The sequence below is a fragment of the Pseudonaja textilis genome, chromosome 3 (genome assembly GCF_049901715.1).
Source record: "Pseudonaja textilis isolate UNSWEBS1 chromosome 3, rPseTex1.2, whole genome shotgun sequence".
In the NCBI taxonomy this organism is placed as follows: Eukaryota; Metazoa; Chordata; class Lepidosauria; order Squamata; family Elapidae; genus Pseudonaja; species Pseudonaja textilis.
The window spans coordinates 97148202-97165942 of record NC_141992.1 but is presented as its reverse complement, the minus strand read 5'-3'; the positions used below and the strand labels follow the sequence as shown (position 1 = coordinate 97165942).

The 17741-nt window shown below is 37.4% G+C and overlaps 1 protein-coding gene across 1 annotated transcript in view; it reads left to right on the top strand.

The window, feature by feature from the left end:
- The window catches only part of CACNA1E (calcium voltage-gated channel subunit alpha1 E), a 346898-nt gene that overhangs the window by 70719 nt on the left and 258438 nt on the right, over positions 1 to 17741 (top strand). The window contains exons 3-4 of the mRNA XM_087930443.1: positions 1399 to 1504; positions 2488 to 2627. Of these exons, the coding sequence (XP_087786569.1) occupies positions 1399 to 1504; positions 2488 to 2627 (246 nt within the window). The remainder of the gene's footprint in view (positions 1 to 1398; positions 1505 to 2487; positions 2628 to 17741) is intronic.

Sequence of the window (17741 nt, the reverse complement as noted above, 5' to 3'; positions counted from 1 at the left end):
TGCCACGCCCACCAGGCCACGCCCACAGAACTGGTAGTAAAAAAAAATTGAATCCCACCACTGCAAAGTCCTAGCTTTTGGCAACTGGTGCATAACCAACAATGGAGTATTTTTTGTCTGCTCCACTTCATGACTAGATCACTCCATCTCATGCAACTAGACTTGGGTGACCCCTGACTCAGTGTAGATGTGGATATAATTTCTAGGCATTCCACTGAGTATCGACCAAACTTCCTTTAGTCAGGATGAAAAATTCCTGCAGCTTTGCTTCTAAAAGTGTGCATTTGTTATAGCTACTACAGTTGCAAGAGGAAAGCTAGGAACCAAAATAGAGACAAAATTGGACTTTGACGTGTGAGGAAGGAGGGAGATGAAACATGAGGCAGAGAAAAGGATGGGTTGGGGGTCAAAACCTGCCAGTTCTACATGGATAATTTAGTAGTTTGAGAGATTGGTTCATCCTTGCCTTAATAACCTTGACAACTCAAATTGCCACTTTTAAGTCAATCTCTACCTACACAGCTGATCGGAAAGTGGAAGTCTGTGGCAACACAATATTCATAATTACAACAATTTTATTTCTTAGCTTTCTAAAGCTTCAGAGAGACAGCTTCCCCTTCACACCCACCCTTGACCAACAATGAAGCTGCCAATAACAGGGTGTGTGTGTGTGTGTGACATGTTAGTCTTTTCAATTGCTCATTCTGAGCATTTGGTTTAATGCAAAAAGAACCTCTTGCTTAGTGTCAGCATGGGATGAACTCAGCTACAGTTTTGCTGTTCTTTGGATGGCAATCAGCCAGGGCTTACTTGATGACTGTTTTATGTTGATGAATTGGCTAAAGAAACTGACAAGACCGAGATCCTGGGGCCACCACAAAAGGAAATTATACCCTTTCTATGGACAATTAATTTATTGAAATGCAATCCACAGTTTTACTGCAACTCATTTATTTATTTATTTTGTATGTTATTTCATCCTTCCTTCGAGAATTTCTAGGCTACATACATACAGTAGCATTATTGTGTCTTATCTTCATTACTGTGCTGTGAATTTTATAGATGTGTAGAACTCTGGTTCTTCTCACTTTTATTTGAAACATCACACACCATAAAATGCTAGGGTGATTTGTTGAAGACACTCAAATGTGTACAAAAATATGTGTCATTCTACTTGGATCTTTTTTTCATCACTTGTATATCTATATTTATCAGAGTGTTCCACTTTACTGCTCACCCCAAAAATATTTATTTTTCTGGGGTAGGTTATATTAATGAGTATTAAGGGTTGTAGAAGGGGCAACAAAAAAAAAGCATTATTGAACAAGGAAGACAATTGATTTAGAATGTTCTTCGATTTTTGCTGTTCATTTTGTATTCCTTAACATAATTCTGCACGCCTTTTGAATATATGATTCTGGCAACCATCATTGCAAACTGCATCGTTCTGGCCTTGGAGCAGCATCTTCCTGAAGATGATAAGACACCTATGTCTCGCAGATTGGTAAGTTGACTTTGATTATTATATGATTTTCCTTTCTTCTAGATAGCACTGAAGTTTTTCCACGGTATAATTTCAGTCTCAAAGATGATAGATCAGTAACTATTCAGTTTTGTCTTGACTTTCAGAGCTTGGGTGGGGGTGGGGGTATCATGATTTAGAATAGTCCTCCAGTCTTTTAGCAAAGTCTGGATATTTTTGTTGTAACTGCAGAGTTCCAACCCTAGTTGGCACAGAAAACTCTTGGCTCTTATTTCTTCTGAAAATTAGTCTAGGCCAAGTTTCCATTTTCCTGGTTGTACAGGACAAGAAACTACAAAATGGCTGGGAGCATACAATAAATTAAGCCAAAAGATTGGGGTACGGGAACCAGGATTTATTCCCAAATTTTGTTGTTTGAAACTGTTTCTGCATGGAGCCATTCTGAATTTGAACAAGTTAGTAAGCTTGTAAATTACTAGAAAGTAAATGTTGTATGTGATGGGGAGATAATGATAATGTTGCTTTAAACAGGTGTATGGGTATGGGGGAGAGAGGGAGGGAGGGAAAGAGAGGGAGGGAGAGGGAGAGAGAGAACTACCAGGTGAGATGATTTTCACTACAAAGAGCCTAAGCTTAATATTTAAAATCTTTTAGTCCCACATGAAGTATGGCACTAAAAAAGAATTCATTAGATATTGACATGTCATCCTGCTTAAAAATTCAAAATTCTTCTGAAATCAATAAGACTGGTTAGATCTTGTCTGGATTATTAATCAGAACTAATGATGTGGTTCTACTGAATATATTCTGAAAAAGTTCAAGATCATCTCAGGAAATAGTTTAAGTCTGACCTTATTAAATCCTACTGAATTCAATTGTATTGAATAAAAGTTAACCTAAACTCAAATTAGAAATTAAAAATTGCAGTTAGGGAGCTCCAAAAATTTCTTCTTGACATTTGCTAATTACAATTTCTGATCTGTTTGTTTCCTCTGTTATTATAGGAAAAGACAGAACCATATTTTATTGGGATTTTTTGCTTCGAAGCTGGCATTAAAATAGTTGCATTGGGATTCGTTTTCCACAAGGGTTCATACCTGCGGAATGGATGGAATGTCATGGATTTCATTGTGGTCCTAAGTGGGTAAGTTTGTCTTATTCATAATCATTGCATTATTTAAAGCTGCTGAGAATGTTTTTAGAGTGTTCATGTGTGCAAGAACATTTTCTTTTTTTAAAGTAAAAAGCAGGTTCAAGTGAGAGAATTTGAAATAGAAAGAAAAGGCACACTTAACTGTTTTTCTAACTATCTTCTTCATTAATCATTCTTTAAGCCTGATCACCTCCACTTCCATAAGGTTTTTTTAAAAAAACAAACTTATTATTTATTTATTAACAAGTTTTAGAGAAATGAATGTAATGAATATAAAATTTTCAAATATGCAAAAAGGGAAAGAAATTCATGACAAACTACAAAAACAAAACAAACAAACAAACCAATAGAGAGGGGGAAACTATTGATGTAAATCATATATTAATCAAATATCAAACAAATTTAAATTCATCTGAGCTGGTAAAATTAATGCTTGTCTGACATTACAAAATATCATGGAATCTATGTCACAGAGAAAAACAAAGCAAAAGCAAAAAACATCATATTATATTTGATTCTTATATTTGATAAAAGCCAAATATAGCTGAACTCAAGGAAAATGTTCCTATTCTCAAATGGTAATTTTAATGTTCTCGTTCCTAAAGCATGAAAGAAAATTCTGTAGATCCTACACATCTGGACTTGTAAGGTCGTTTAATCTGTGAATTAGCAATTTATTCCATGTGTGGCAAAGTACTAATCTTTTGTGCTGTTATCTGAAGAGGCTTTATTGTAAGGCATAACATTGGTAAGACAAGAACCAGCTCTTGACAGGCCAGCTAAGCAACTACTATGTCAATCCTGAGGAAGTACCGCAAAATCTCAAGATAATGAAGCAACACATAAATGTCCAGTGATTTGAAAAGATGGGAAGAAAGAGCATAGGATTAAAAACATTGGGCTGTAGATTTATGTATAGGCTTGATTTATGCATACTGCAACAAACAGATTTTCTCTGTAAATATGATTTCATTCTTGTCAGCTATAAAGGAACTAATGTAGCTGTGTGATGACTGTGAACTTCTGTTATAAGTAAATTCTTGAAAATGAGGCTTACTTGTCTGGAGAGTTGAGATTTATTGCTGTGTCTGATATGAAACTTGACACTAACGTCGTTATTTTTTAAATTTGTCCATCTGCCTTTCTCTTCCCAAGTCTCTTTATTGTCAGACCTGAAAATGAGCGGGAAGAAAAAGTTACATCCTAATTAGAACTCTAAAAGGGATTTTGTTGATTTATAGCCCTTCAAACAACCCTCTTCTATAGCATGGGTCCCCAACTCCGGTCTGCAGCCTGGACTTAGTCCGTGGTCCATTGGGAACCAGGTTGTGTCAAGCATAGGCAAGTGCACAAAACTCAGTTTGCCTAAGTAGCAGGCATGTACACAAAACCATCTCTTCTCCCCCTGCCGCAGCTGACTGGCAGTGCCATCACTGTCGGTCCGCAGAGTTAGAAAGATTGGGGACTCTATAAGAATCAAAATTGGAAAAAAGGAAGCTCTGGTTCCAGTTTTCAAAATTTCTCTATATTTTTTTGTGAGATCAGCAGCCATTCATCCTCATCACAGATTAATTTTCATGTTTGGTAAGAAGTTGCTGTGGAAATAAGGCAGGCGGCTTTCTTTCCAAAACAATTGAATTAATGTATCAAGAGATAGCTGAAGCAATATTCAACTTAGTACCTGATATTAACTTTAGTAGATAGTGTGCAAAAACTGCAATAACATACAGAACTTGAACGTTTTTCCTGAATAACTCATTTAAAACACATTTAATAAACCACTTTAAGTTATTTGCACATCCTTTTGTATTGATGCCTTTTTAATGTAGAACTGAGCAATGAAAGGCACAACCACTTCATAGACATTCCAATTATCTGGTGAATGTATTGTTAGGTCCCCTAAAAATCAGTATAGTTGATAGGTTTTGCAGTGCTTTGAAAGACACGGGCATTAACAATCCCTATAGGGCACATTTAAGAAAGGCTTGGAGAGACTTACAGAATGCTTGCTCAATGGGTTACCAGTGATGATCAGATCAAGCTGATATATCAATACATTTCGTTGTTTAACATTAGATTTTCTCTCTCTCTCTCTCTCTCTCTGAATTATATAAGTGTGTATGCATGCAGGCACAAATGGACATAACATACACAACAGAAGTTGGAAGTATTATGAATATTTTTGGGCAAAATATACTTTGAATAGATCAACAATTAGTGCAGTAGTTAAGGCACTGGGTTAGAAACTGGAAGATTCTAACTCCCACCTAGCACAAAATCAGCTAGGTGATCTTGGAAAAGTCAAGGTTTCTGAGCCCCAAGAAGTAGGCAGAGGTAAAATTACTTCTGAAAATCTTGCCAAGAAAATTGCAGGGATTTGTCCAGGTAGTCATCAGAAGTGATCATTGACTTGAAGGTACCCTCCCCCATTCCAAAAAAAAAGCCCTTTGGGTATCTTACATTGGCCTCCGGACAATAAAACCTGAATGTTCATGGTTGTGCAAAATATGTAAACATACAAGAGCTACTTCTTTTAGACTGGGTATGCTTATTGGTCTGTGTGGGAGTGAGGAGAGGTTCATGACTTCTTTTGTTTTCTGAAAAAGTCCAGTGCAAACTAGAGAAAATACCTATAGTGTTCTCTTCCAGGAGGAGAATTTGACTCTAGAAATTACGGTGGTTTGCTCTTTGGGGAGTTTTTCCTACATTGGATATGGAGGATATTTAGAGGTACTTTCTAGAATTAGCAGGAAAACTCGGGTAGTGAATGGAACTGAGAGTATGATTCCGGATAACAGCTGTGGCTTTTCATAAAGACCTGATTCCAGTTAATCGGGCAATTAGGGATGAGGAAGATCTTCTCAGTATTGGAGATTCACTTCCAATCAAAATAAATAGCATGTTGGCAGGAAGCATCATTTAACAGACTAACAGAATAAGGGGAAGGGATCTTGGAGATCTTCTAAGCCAATCCTCTGCTGAAGCTAATTAATTGTTCTAAACTGTGAGGAAAGTTCTCCTTAGTTCTAGGTTGCTTCTCTCCTTTATTTATGTTTTAATTTATCTATGATATGTGAGTATCATGTCAGTCTTACATTCTTGTTAATGAATGGCATCCTAGCTTGTTGGGGACTGACTAAGGAATGCCTGAAAGATGAGCATTTATGGCCATTGGTGTCCATTCCTATACCAAAACGGGGAGAAAGTGTCTTCATGGTGTTGCAAATAGGTGGAAGATAGATTTACTTCATAGATTCATGGAGCATATTTGATCACAGACACCTTCCTTGTCTTTCTATATATGCAAATGGAATTGATGAAGAGGTTTCCCTCACTACCAGCCTGCTTGGATTCTAGACGAGATACAGAGGAAAGAGAGAGAGAGAGAGAGAGTGCTTCTTCTCTCTAATATTATTACTATTTCACCTGTACACTATTCCTAATTGGCTGTAACTGCTAGGCTACTACTTCATAACCTGATTTGACATACAATGTTTACACAAACAGTCAGTGAAGTTTTATCCATCTTCTCCTCTGCTTTATTTTTCCAACAGCAGGACAACTTTGTCGTTGTCTCCAGGGAAAGTGGGCCTAGCTTCACAACTGGAAAAGAATGTGATAGTGCTTTTTGTGATATTGTCTATAATAGATTAGGCAAGGCAAATTGTTTTATGTTCTTCCAAACATCTGACTGGAATTATGACAAATGACAGAAAGTGGAAGAGGGAAGGAATTTGGTAATAACTCTATTGATAGGAATAGGACCTTCTAGATCAGGGGTGTCAAAGTCACAGTGTCACGGCGGCATCATATGACATATTGGGACGTTTCTTCCCTTCACTAAACCAGGCACGGGTGTGGTCAGGGTGTGACATATCTGGCCCACCGGCCGGGAGTTTGACTGCCCTGTTCTAGAACAACTTGGAGAATGTAGCAAATATACCATATGTGCAGAACTGCATATTTCATTCCAGGCATATGGAATCTGTGAGAAAGGGACTTCTGTCTTTTGCATCATTATAATAAATGTTGAAGTGTGTTTGTTTTTTCCCCAGTTCCATTCTATTAAGAACTAAGTTGAACTTTACTAGATTAATCAAAATATTAGATCTCTGGCTAATGTTTGGTTCATATAAATAATAATATTGACAGTTGATTTGGATTAAGAATGTATGGCTTGTTGGTTATCAATGTTGTCAGTTGTGTTTGGTTTTGGACCATAAATAACTTTTGATAGATTGTTCTTTTGTCAATTTTATTTCGCAACACTGTCATAACTTTTGAAATTTTCACCTTCCCTATTTCTCTACTTGTTTATACTCTCACATTCATCTTTATAGAAGGCAATCACAAATTATTTAAAAAAATAATTTTGTAGCTTAATGTAATCTGGAATCTGAATCATAATTTCCTGTAGTTCCTGCCATTAGAATCTAGCAGCTAAATTGCCCAGACCAAAGGGCAAAACTTGGAGAATAAGAGGTCGCTGCCTGTGAGCAGATGCTGAATTAGATTAGGGTAGAAGTGAAGAGATACTTGATGTTTTCCTGAATAGTTCTGGGACTACATCGGACTTTTTGAAGACTGAATGGAATTCTCTTAGCTGTGCAAAGGCCAATGAAACTTGAGATCCAATTCTCCTCAGAATAATTATGTGTATGAGAGATTCTGTAATAAGCCTGCCTTATTTTTTTTAATGGTAACACTAATCACAGTATTAATTTTAAAACTGATGTGACTCTATCATTTGAAACATAAGATACATCAGTATTATTGTATTCAAATGGGGAAAAGTGAAGAAGGGATCATAAAATGAACTTCTTGTTTCTGTTATAAAACAGCAAAATCTTTTATCTGGTTGTGTTTATAACTTTTTAAATGATTTTATAGGTTTTTCTTAATCTTTGATTGGGAGTCACCTTGAGTTGGCTGAAAGATGGACAGTTATATAAATGTTTTAAATAAACATGATTGGTATATTGATTAATGTGCCCTTCCTTGTTGCCATATTAATTTAATGTAATCTAATTTTTAATGGATGTCAATGGTTTGAGTTAGGCCAGGTCAGGAAACAGATACTACAACAAATACTAGATCTCTACTTCATTGATATAGGCAGGGGTGGGATTGAAATTTTTTAACAACCATGGCTTAGTTGGTGGGCATAGCTTGGTGGTCATATGACTGGGTGGATGTGGCTTGGTGGACTGGCTGGGTGTGGCCAAATCAATATCACTCACATCGAGGCACGCATCTCCTCGCCTGGCCTCTCATGACTGTGGGGATGCTGCAACAGTCGTAAGTGTGAAAAATGGTCATAAGTCACTTTTTTCAGTGCCATTGTAACTTTGAATGGTCACTCCACCCAAGCAAAGTAGCAAGAAAGGAGGGAAAATAAACTCCAGAGAAGTTCCTGAGACAGGAAGTCTAGTCCTGCCAAGAATATAATAACGGTTAATGGAGAAGCAGTTTCTGTAAGAACACCAAAATGTTTCCTTCCTGCTTTCCTTACAGGATTAGGCCAGTAATTTCTTCTAACAACTGGTTCTCCGAACTGCTTAGAATGTTAACAACCGGTTCTAGCAAATAGGTGCAAACCGGCAGAATCCCACCCCTGGATATAGGCATTTTAGAATTTTGAAAGCCTGCCAGTATTTCCCCTTCCTTCCCTTTTATACCAAAGAGAATCAATGCAGGACAATCTTTAGTTTTTTTTCTTACACTTCCTTGTTTTCCCAAGCTAATCCCATGTTTTAGTCACGGTTGCAATATATTTTTCTCAAGATCAGCCTTTTGCTGTGTACAAGAGATTTGTGTTACTCTAATAGTAAGAAGCATTTGTATTTGGAATTCAGAGCCTTATAATTGCAGATAGAAAGAAATAGTTTTGTATGGCACAAATGATAGTTCAGAGCTTTATGTTTTATAACATTAAGATTATTTCGAGATTTTGGCATAGGTTTATATTGTACAGCCGGCCCAGGAATAGAATGGGCTTTGCAATTTTTTTTCCTCTGTGAAGAAGTAGGTGATACATTTTTGAAAGACAAGAGTACAAAAGCCTAAATAAGTTCATTACACTGGAAAAACCCCGTCCTGTTCAAGTGGGTGACCTCATCTGGCATTCTTCCCATCCCATCATTTAAATGTTGACGGCATTCTGGACCAGCTGCTTTAGCTGCTTATAGTCCTCCATGGGCTACAGCTTGAGTTATAATTTTTGTTTAAAATCAAGTTGCTGGTTTTTGTTCTTAAATTTGTTAAATATTTTTCTTTCCAGTATCTTTGGTTATGTAGCCAGATTTCAGTATTTTACTATTTTAAAATGCACTGCAACAACACTGAAACTATGTGTTTGGTGTGTGAAATGAATACTTATAATCCATTCCTAATTTCCTCATGCGTTACTGTTAAAAAAACATTTTAACCCGTTTTATTAGGATTATTCCTTTTATTTAATTGCATATTATAAACTGAGATAAATATATTTCTGAGAATTAATTGCACACCTAAAAACTATGGAAGTACTGATTAGCTCTCCCTTCCTAAATTGTATCCAGCTGGCCACAACCTACTGAGAGGCTCCAAACGTATCAGCTGGGGAAAAGAGCAGATTTCATGGAAAACTTCGTTTAAAAAATTAAAATGAAAGAAAAGAAAAACTAGAAGACAAAGTACATATTGATTTTCCCTCCCTTCATCTAAGTAGATGATAAGTGACAATATAGATAGATCTTTGTTTAACGACTGTTCAAAGTTATGAGAAAAGCGATTTATGAGCAATTCTCACATATATGACAATTGGAGCATCCCCAGGATCAGATGATCGGAGTTTGGATGCTTATCAAATGGGATGTATTTATGATGGTTGCAATTTCCTGGGGCCACATGATCACCATTCGCTACCTTTCCAGGACAGGGGTGGGATTCAACTGGTCCGGTGACTATGTTTTGCTGCGCAAGTGTGTCAAAAAATCCTTAGGCTGTGCCACCCGGATAGCTGAAAAGCACTGTGCGCAGGTGTGCAGTGTTTGAAAATCCTCTTCTTTCCTGCTTTTTCAACCTCAGCAAAGCAGCTGAGGTTGAAAAAGCAGGAAATTAAAGGACAGGTAAGAGCCCCAGCGGGCGGGTGGGCCAAAGAGCAGCAAACACAGACACGGTTCAGTATCTGCTGCCCTTCAGAGCTACCAGTTCCATAAAACCATGCAGAATCAGTATAGCATCCCAGCCCTGTTCCAGGAGCTTCTGACAAGCAAAGTCAATGGGAGAAGCCAGATTCACTTAGCAACTGTGTGATTCGCTTAACAACCGCAGCAAAAAAGGTTATAAAATCCAGCATGATTCACTTAATTGCCATACCACTTAGTGATGGAAATTCCAGTCCCAATTGTGGTTGAAAATAAATATTAAGACCTTAGCTAAAATGTTCATAAGCAATTGGATGAATGAAAATTGTCCCCAAGATGGAGGAATTCTTTGAAATCCGCCAGGTAGTTTTTCAATAAGTATAACAGATAACAGATAATCAGAGTTGGAAGGGACCTTATAGGTCATCTAGTCCAACCCCCTGCCCAAATGGGAGACCCTACACCATTTCTGACAAATGGCAGTCCAATCTTTTCTTGAAGGTCTCAAGTGATGGCGCTCCCACAACTTCTGAGGGCAAGCTGTTCCATTGGTTGATTGTTCTCACTGTCAGAAAGTTTCTCCTTTTATTCTCCAGTATATTTGATTCTAGTTACTTATGAAAAGCTTGCAATCTATTAAAATGACTGTTTGGAAGTGTTAAATTGTGCATGACAAACACAGCTTATTAAAAAAAATGGGGAGAGGGATTATTATTATTATTTTCTTCTAGTAACGACAAAAAAAAACCCTAATTTGATTTGCAACTCAAAACTGGTCAAACATTGAAATTGGAATCATTAGCATTCACTAAGTGGGATCAAGTACAGAAAAAAAACATTAATTCCTAATTAGCATAATTATCAATGTTAGAAAGTTGCTTATTAAACACACATGCAATACAGTGTTATCATCTATGAGAAATAAGATACTATTTTTAATTCTAATTAGCATTTTTGACTTGCATTCTTAGCATGCGAAAAATGAGAGGAATATTATCTTAGTGGCCCCCTTTGAGTGGAAAGTGTAGCTCCTTGTTGCAGGAAAAAGCTATGCAGCAGTGAAAATGAGAAGTTCCTGATTTACATTTTAGCTTAGACACTGAAATTGTGCTATAAAAACTGCAGCCTAAGCTCTCAAGTGGTTTGTAATGATCAGGGCAAAGGCATGTTAGCTTGGCTTGTTTCCTGCTGCAAAAAAAACCAGTTTACTCCTTTCCAAGATGAAAAGCAAGCAAGAAAGCAAATGAAATAAGTAGGTTGAGAGGAGACATAATAAAGACGAATCCAGGTAAATGATGCAGCAAGAAAACAATTTGGGTGACTGTGGCTGGAGCTATGAAGGAAGCTCAGGGGAAGCTTTGATGGAGATTGCCCTGCCAAGAAGGATCAGGTCACTTCAATCTTGAGGCCTCTGGAAAATCAGGATTGGAGCAACCCATTTTTCTTGATATGAGCGTGGGGAAAAATAATTGAGGGTCTGTGTCTTAAATAAAGCCTAGTGAAAGAGAAGGGAGCACAGAAGAGAAGAGCACAAAGCTACAATGACTTCGCTTTTTATCCAAATCGCTATAAAGTAGTTCTGTGCTTTCCGAAAGAAGAAAGGAATCGGATACCATTCCCCATGTAGTTTTGAAATGTAAGCAAAGTAGAGAAGGTAGGTGGGGGAAAAAAAGATAAATCTACTTATTTATTTATTTCATTTTCCTTCCAACTTTATTAAAAACGGTACTTTGTTACCATTAGTAGATTGTCTCTGTTATAAGCAGATATTTTGCTAGTAGATTTTAACAATCACCTAGAGACCCCAAAGTACTTTTTCCCAAGAGGGAAAAACCGGACTTTCTGGTTTTTCTTTGGAGACATTTTGCTTCCCATCCAAGAAGCTTCTTCACCTCTATACACTGAGAAGCAAAACATCTTCAGAGAAAAACCAGAAAGTCCATTTGCCCCTTGAAAAAGCACTTTTGGGACAACCATGACCTGGATGACTAAAAATCTCCATAGACAATCACCTAGAGCAGGACTGTCAAACTCACGGCCCACGGGCCGGATGCATCATGCCACGCCCACGCCCGGTTTAGTGAAGGGGAAAAAAAAAACTTGCTATACATCACATGACGATGCAGTGATGACACCCCTGACTTAGAGAGTATTTTTTTACCAATTAAAGATAGGAATGCACCAAATGATTCAAAGGGAAGTACAAAATGCAATTTTCAGTTATTCATTAGGTCCCAGAGAACATTCACCATGAAATGTGAATTTCCTATGCAGTAGTAAGTACTAGTAGGAACTGAAAACACTGTTAGACCGTTAGGAGTTTTGAGAGAAAGCCATGACTGCCACAGAGGCAGGGCTGTTGCAAGAGGTTTGGCCTTCTAAGCATTCCATTTGGTCAACATTATCTTGATGTTACATAATCTTAAATAAAACATGCATGCTCACATATGGATAAAACTGATTTATTTGGGCAACTCATATTATTTGCATCTACCTTGGGCCATTCTAGGAAGGGGAAATAAAGATTCTCTGAAAGACCCCTATAATTAGTCTTGCTTGAAAGAGAAAGGGATTAAGTTAGAGAAATCTTAATAACTAGATACTTTTCAAATTGCTGAAGTAAAAGTTTATTTGTATTTTTTTCTGCTAACTAGTTATAAATAGATGGGAGAAGTAGCCATATATTTCCTTGCTAATGGAGAAATGGAACAGATGTTCAGAGCTTGCACTCTGTTTATTTCCACTGAGATAGTGTTTATAAAGGAGGTTAAGGTACCTAAAAATACAAACAGCTGCTTTGGGTTATCCAAAGGCATATAAAAGCAAAAAATAAAAATAAATAAGAATGTGCTGCAGACTGAGGTTGAGCTAGAGCTCAATTTATTTTAGTTATCTGGGAGGAGTTTGATCCTATTGGACCTGCTGAAGTGGATGGTGTCCTCATGGCTGTTAGCTTGGCCACCTGTATATTAATTCCACTTTACACCTGGCTAAAGTCTCTGGAGAGGTGATGTGTAAATTATATTTTAACAGTGATGAATTCTTCTTTGAAAGAGAGGTCCATCCTATTATCTCTTAAGCAGGTAATGGTTCTCCACCTCCTCAAGAAGCCATCTAGCCTGGGTGCATTAACCACTAGACTACACTGGTTCTATTTTAAATCATGAATCGTAATTTAGCAACCTCTAGATACTAAACATTGCTCAGCCTGATAATAATGCCTTCACTATTAAGCCATTTGTTAGTGGAAGAACTGCAAAAGATACCTTTGCTTTTGGCTTTACAAGCCAGCAGTGAGATTAATTAGTAGCACCAATAAATTAAAATAACTGCTGGCTTTTCTGTTTCTAAGGGAGAGCAGACTTTATCTTAACACGTTTTATTGTAACCTGAGATACTTTTGCAACAAGTCCAGAAGCTCAGATAGAAAATCCTTTTGATTTTTGTATTAATGCAGAAAATTAACAAATACATAAGTTTTAGCAGATGTAGAATATCCATCTCTCTATAAAATCTAAAGCCCAATGCTGTAATGTGAGAATAGAGGTGGTAAGTGTATACAGATTAGAAGTCTCCAAATTTTCATCAAAGAGAAACTGGAGAAGATGTAATACACAATTCCTTTAGATTGTTTAAGAATTGTGTAACAAAATATCCACTACATAGAGTCCAAGGCACCAGAATTTCTGGCTGGGATCACAACCTTCTTCAGTGACTAACTTTTGCATCTGCTCTTTGCAACAGAAATTTTAGTGCTGTGTTATCTGGTACAGACTGGCTCTTCTGAGGGGATCTTTCCTCTGCAGGCAGGAATTCAGTTCCCCTATCAATCTATCCCCAGGTGGTTCCTTGGTATTTGCAACTCTTTGTCTCAGACTGGGTTTCATGTGAGACTCCCTGCTAAGCACAAGACAAAGAAATGTAAAGCTTCTAAAAGGATGTGTGGAGGGAGGCCAGAAGAATGTGAATGAGAAATTACTCGTAATTTGGGGGAAGAATGATGTCAGCTAGGTTTTTAGGGTACAGAAGAGACAATAACCTGTTGAGAGGTAAACTAGACTTGCTAAAATTCATCTTCGTCTATCATTTTTACATTTTAAATTTTAACAAGTCTGCTATCTTGTTAGAGTTTCTTTCCTTAAGTTTTTTTTTTAATTTTGAAAAATACAGCAATTTGCAAACAACAACAACAAAATCATCTTCACTTTCTGCTTAAAGTCAGAGTCCCTGTTCTAGGGTTGCTATCATTTTAGTTGGGAGGTTCAGGTCTATCCCTTTGCTCAGTCATGACAGAAATTAAAAGTCTCCAGAATTTTACTAAGAATCTCAGTCTTGATTGAATTTACACGCACAGATTAAATAAAGTTACAATGTGAAAGACTCTGAAATACACATATAAATAAGTATATACAGAAGGCACTTCAAAGGGTGGAATCATATAGTATTAGCTAATCCACAAGCGGAACTTCCAAACATACTATTTTTATTTGCACATGTGTATAATAGCACGTAGCACTTAGACTTATATACCACTTCACAGTGTTTTACAGCTCTGTCTAAGCAGTTTACAGGGTCAGCATATTGCCCCCAACAATCTGGATCCTCATTTTACTGACCTCAGAAAGACGGAAGGCTGAATCAACCTTGAAACGGTGAGACTTGAATAATTGAACTGCTGGCAGTCAGCAGTCAGCAGAAGTCACCTGCAGTACTGCATTCTGACCATCGCACCAGCATGGCTTGATATGTAGATTCAATAGCCAGAAAAACTCCTCATACTGTATTGTATTCCCATAGCAATGCAACATATAGTTTGTTCCATTATTATTGAAAGCAGTGGTTTATCCACTGCGGATGCAGTTGCAGCATCTGAACTGTGCCCAATGCCATTGCGTCCATGTAAACATAGTAGCCATTTGTTTATCAATTTTGTGTGGTTTCAGCTAACTTAATAATAAAATCTGTTTGGCTTTAGTCCTTCTTATTAGAACCAAATTCCTCAAATTTATCTGATTTCATCCATCCCTTATATTTTCATTAACAGTAATTATCAAGTGGATAAAATAATTGTGGAGAGAGGGGCACACTAACTGGCAAGGCAACATATTCATTCAAAGCAAGTTTTCAGTTGTGATGGAATAGGAATATAATTTCAAAACCAAAGTCCCTATGTCTAGAAAGCTTTCCTCCTGCCACAAATTTCTCTGGCAAGTATGAGGGCATCCCCGTTGAGCTTTAATTGGTGAATAGGTAAATAATGGCTAAAACACTCCAGAATATGTCTAGATTCCAAACTGCATGCATCTTAGAACTTTTAGAATAAGCCTTATGAACTAGGCTCAGTAGCATACAGGTATTCAGTACAGTTCCTTTAAATAAATGTAATAGGTTTGTAATATATTTTCTCTTTTAGCAATCTATGTGGGAGAATTTGTACTAGAACTAACATTAAAGGCAGTACTGTATAGAATGTGTTACAAGGGCCTAATATTGAGATAACCAGTGCATAAATAACCGTGGCTAGAATATTTCTGTTGATGAACAGCCAGAGCTAAAAACTGGGAATATTGTCATTGGAAAAAAGCAACATATTATCAATTAACAACTAAAAGCTACCCACAACTACCCACTATATAAATGCAACATGTGGAGCAGCCCAGTGCACATGTTCTGGAAAGAGACAGGATGGGCTCCAGCATGAGACTAGAAACTTAAACATTATGCTATGATGCTGACATTTTAATTGAAACCGATCTTCTATGCTTTGATCTTCATCAAGTCCACCATTGCATTTGGATGCCGATGTGGGGCTGCATGGATTTCCCTTAACCAGAGAATTCAGATAAATAGATGGCTACCATCAGAATCTTAACCTGGGTTGGAATGAGATATGGCTGAAATTCTACGGCCAGCGTCTTTTCAAGCATCTTCCCTAAGAAGGGGACATTGTGACAATTAGTTATCACATGGGCCAAAGTAAACAGCCAGATAGTAGACCAAATGAATACCAAACAAAGAACAGATGGAAACTGTATCTTGTGTCAAAAAATAGCTTTGAGCCTTTTTAGTAAAGAGGTGGGAGAGAGAGGTACAAGAAATTGAATATTAATTATGATATAAATAGAGCTCACATTTGATATATAATAATACAGGGAAAACTTTCATAATAACCTCATAGCCCCAGCACATCTAATTTAACTGAGACTGCATGACCTCAGAACTATATTCTTGCAATATTTTGTCTTGTCAACTGAGATGGGCCTGACTGTTGTCAGCAACTTGTTGGTAGTTATTATGAAATTACTTTATAACTATGATTTAGGGAGGATATAGGTGCATGAAGCAAACATATGCTTTCATACTCAAATGAATGATATAGGTATGAATGCGATGGTAAGATATTGAGGTTGTGACCATTGCTATATCATATAACTAGCTTGATACCTGTGCTTCTCTACAAAACTATGTGGTCAGGCTTAGTTTTTGGGGAGGAAAATAAGGTGGGGGAATTCTGCCTCTGTCTACCAGCATCCCTTGGTATTCATCTGTCTAGTATCCTGTCAGTGTGTGAGAGAGCTGAGGGCTGTTTGGAAACTGAAACAGTATTTGCTGTGTGAGCAATAAGGAGACAGCAAGGAGCCTGGGCATGGCTTAGCTCAACTATTCTGTAATATAGCTGCTTGATGCTGTGAAACTAAAACTAAAACTGAAACTCCTCTCCTTTGGTTGTGTTTTGCATTTAGAACATATTTCTTTTCAGGTGGGGAGGGGGAGTAGAACTCCTTAGCATCAGAACATGTTAATAATAATATACAAAATACTAATGCTCTGATGGTCATTTCAAAAAATCCTTTCTTAGTGAGCACCTAGAAGCCAACAGAAACATACGTGCCAAATTTAAATTTGTAGACTTTACAGTTCTGGTGATTTTGTGATGATGAATGAGTGATACTTCAGTGAAGTGATACTTCACTATATATTTATCCTTCAGACACAAGGCTTAACTTGGCAATTATGCATCTTCTTCATTTTTATATATATATATATATTTGTTTTCTTAAGTTTTCGCGGGTACTTACATAGAGATATATATATGTGGATCTTTGGCTGTTCGGGTTTTCTCCCGCGTAAGATTCGAAGTATCTAGGCAACGTTTTGATGAAGTCTCATTCATCATCTTCAGGCTTCTGTCTTCGGCTCTGTGCTTCTCAGAGTGAACTCTCTTGTAATGTAGTATCTGTAAATATTTTCACAGACCTCTTTTTGACTCGTGCAGTATACAGGTCCTCGATGGAAGGCAGTTTGGTAGTAATTGTTTTTTTCTGAGGTTCTGTGACCTTTCAAAACTACAGCAGCACTGAAAATAGTGAGCTTGTGACTGGTTTTCATAGTTTCAACCAATGCAGCATCCCCATGATCACATGATCAAAATTCAGACACTTGGCAACTGGTATGTATTTATGACAGTTGCAGTGACCCTGGATCATGTGGTCACCATCTGTAACCTTCCCAGCCACAGCTTCCCAATAAAAGTCAATGGGGGAAAACAGATTCTCTTAATGACACAAGATTCACTTAACAACTCCAACAACACAACATTAAAACAGCATTCTGCACAAACAGAAAAATATCCACCATCCTAAGAAACCCCAAAGACAAAATCGAATTAGAAAACCAAGGAGTATACGAAATCCCCTGCACTGCCTGCCCCACCACATACATTGGACAAACTAACAGAAGAATAAGTGCACGCATTGAAGAACATAAGAACTCAATCAAAAAAGAAGAAATGACCTCTTCCCTGGTCCAACACCTCAAAGCCACAGGACATGAGATTGACTTTAAAAATACCAGAACTATCGCCAAAACCGAACACTTCAACAGCAGAATAATCAGAGAAGCCATAGAGATAGAAAAACGCCCACGCAGCATGAACAAACGAGATGACACCTCCCGCCTTCCAGCCATTTGGAAACCC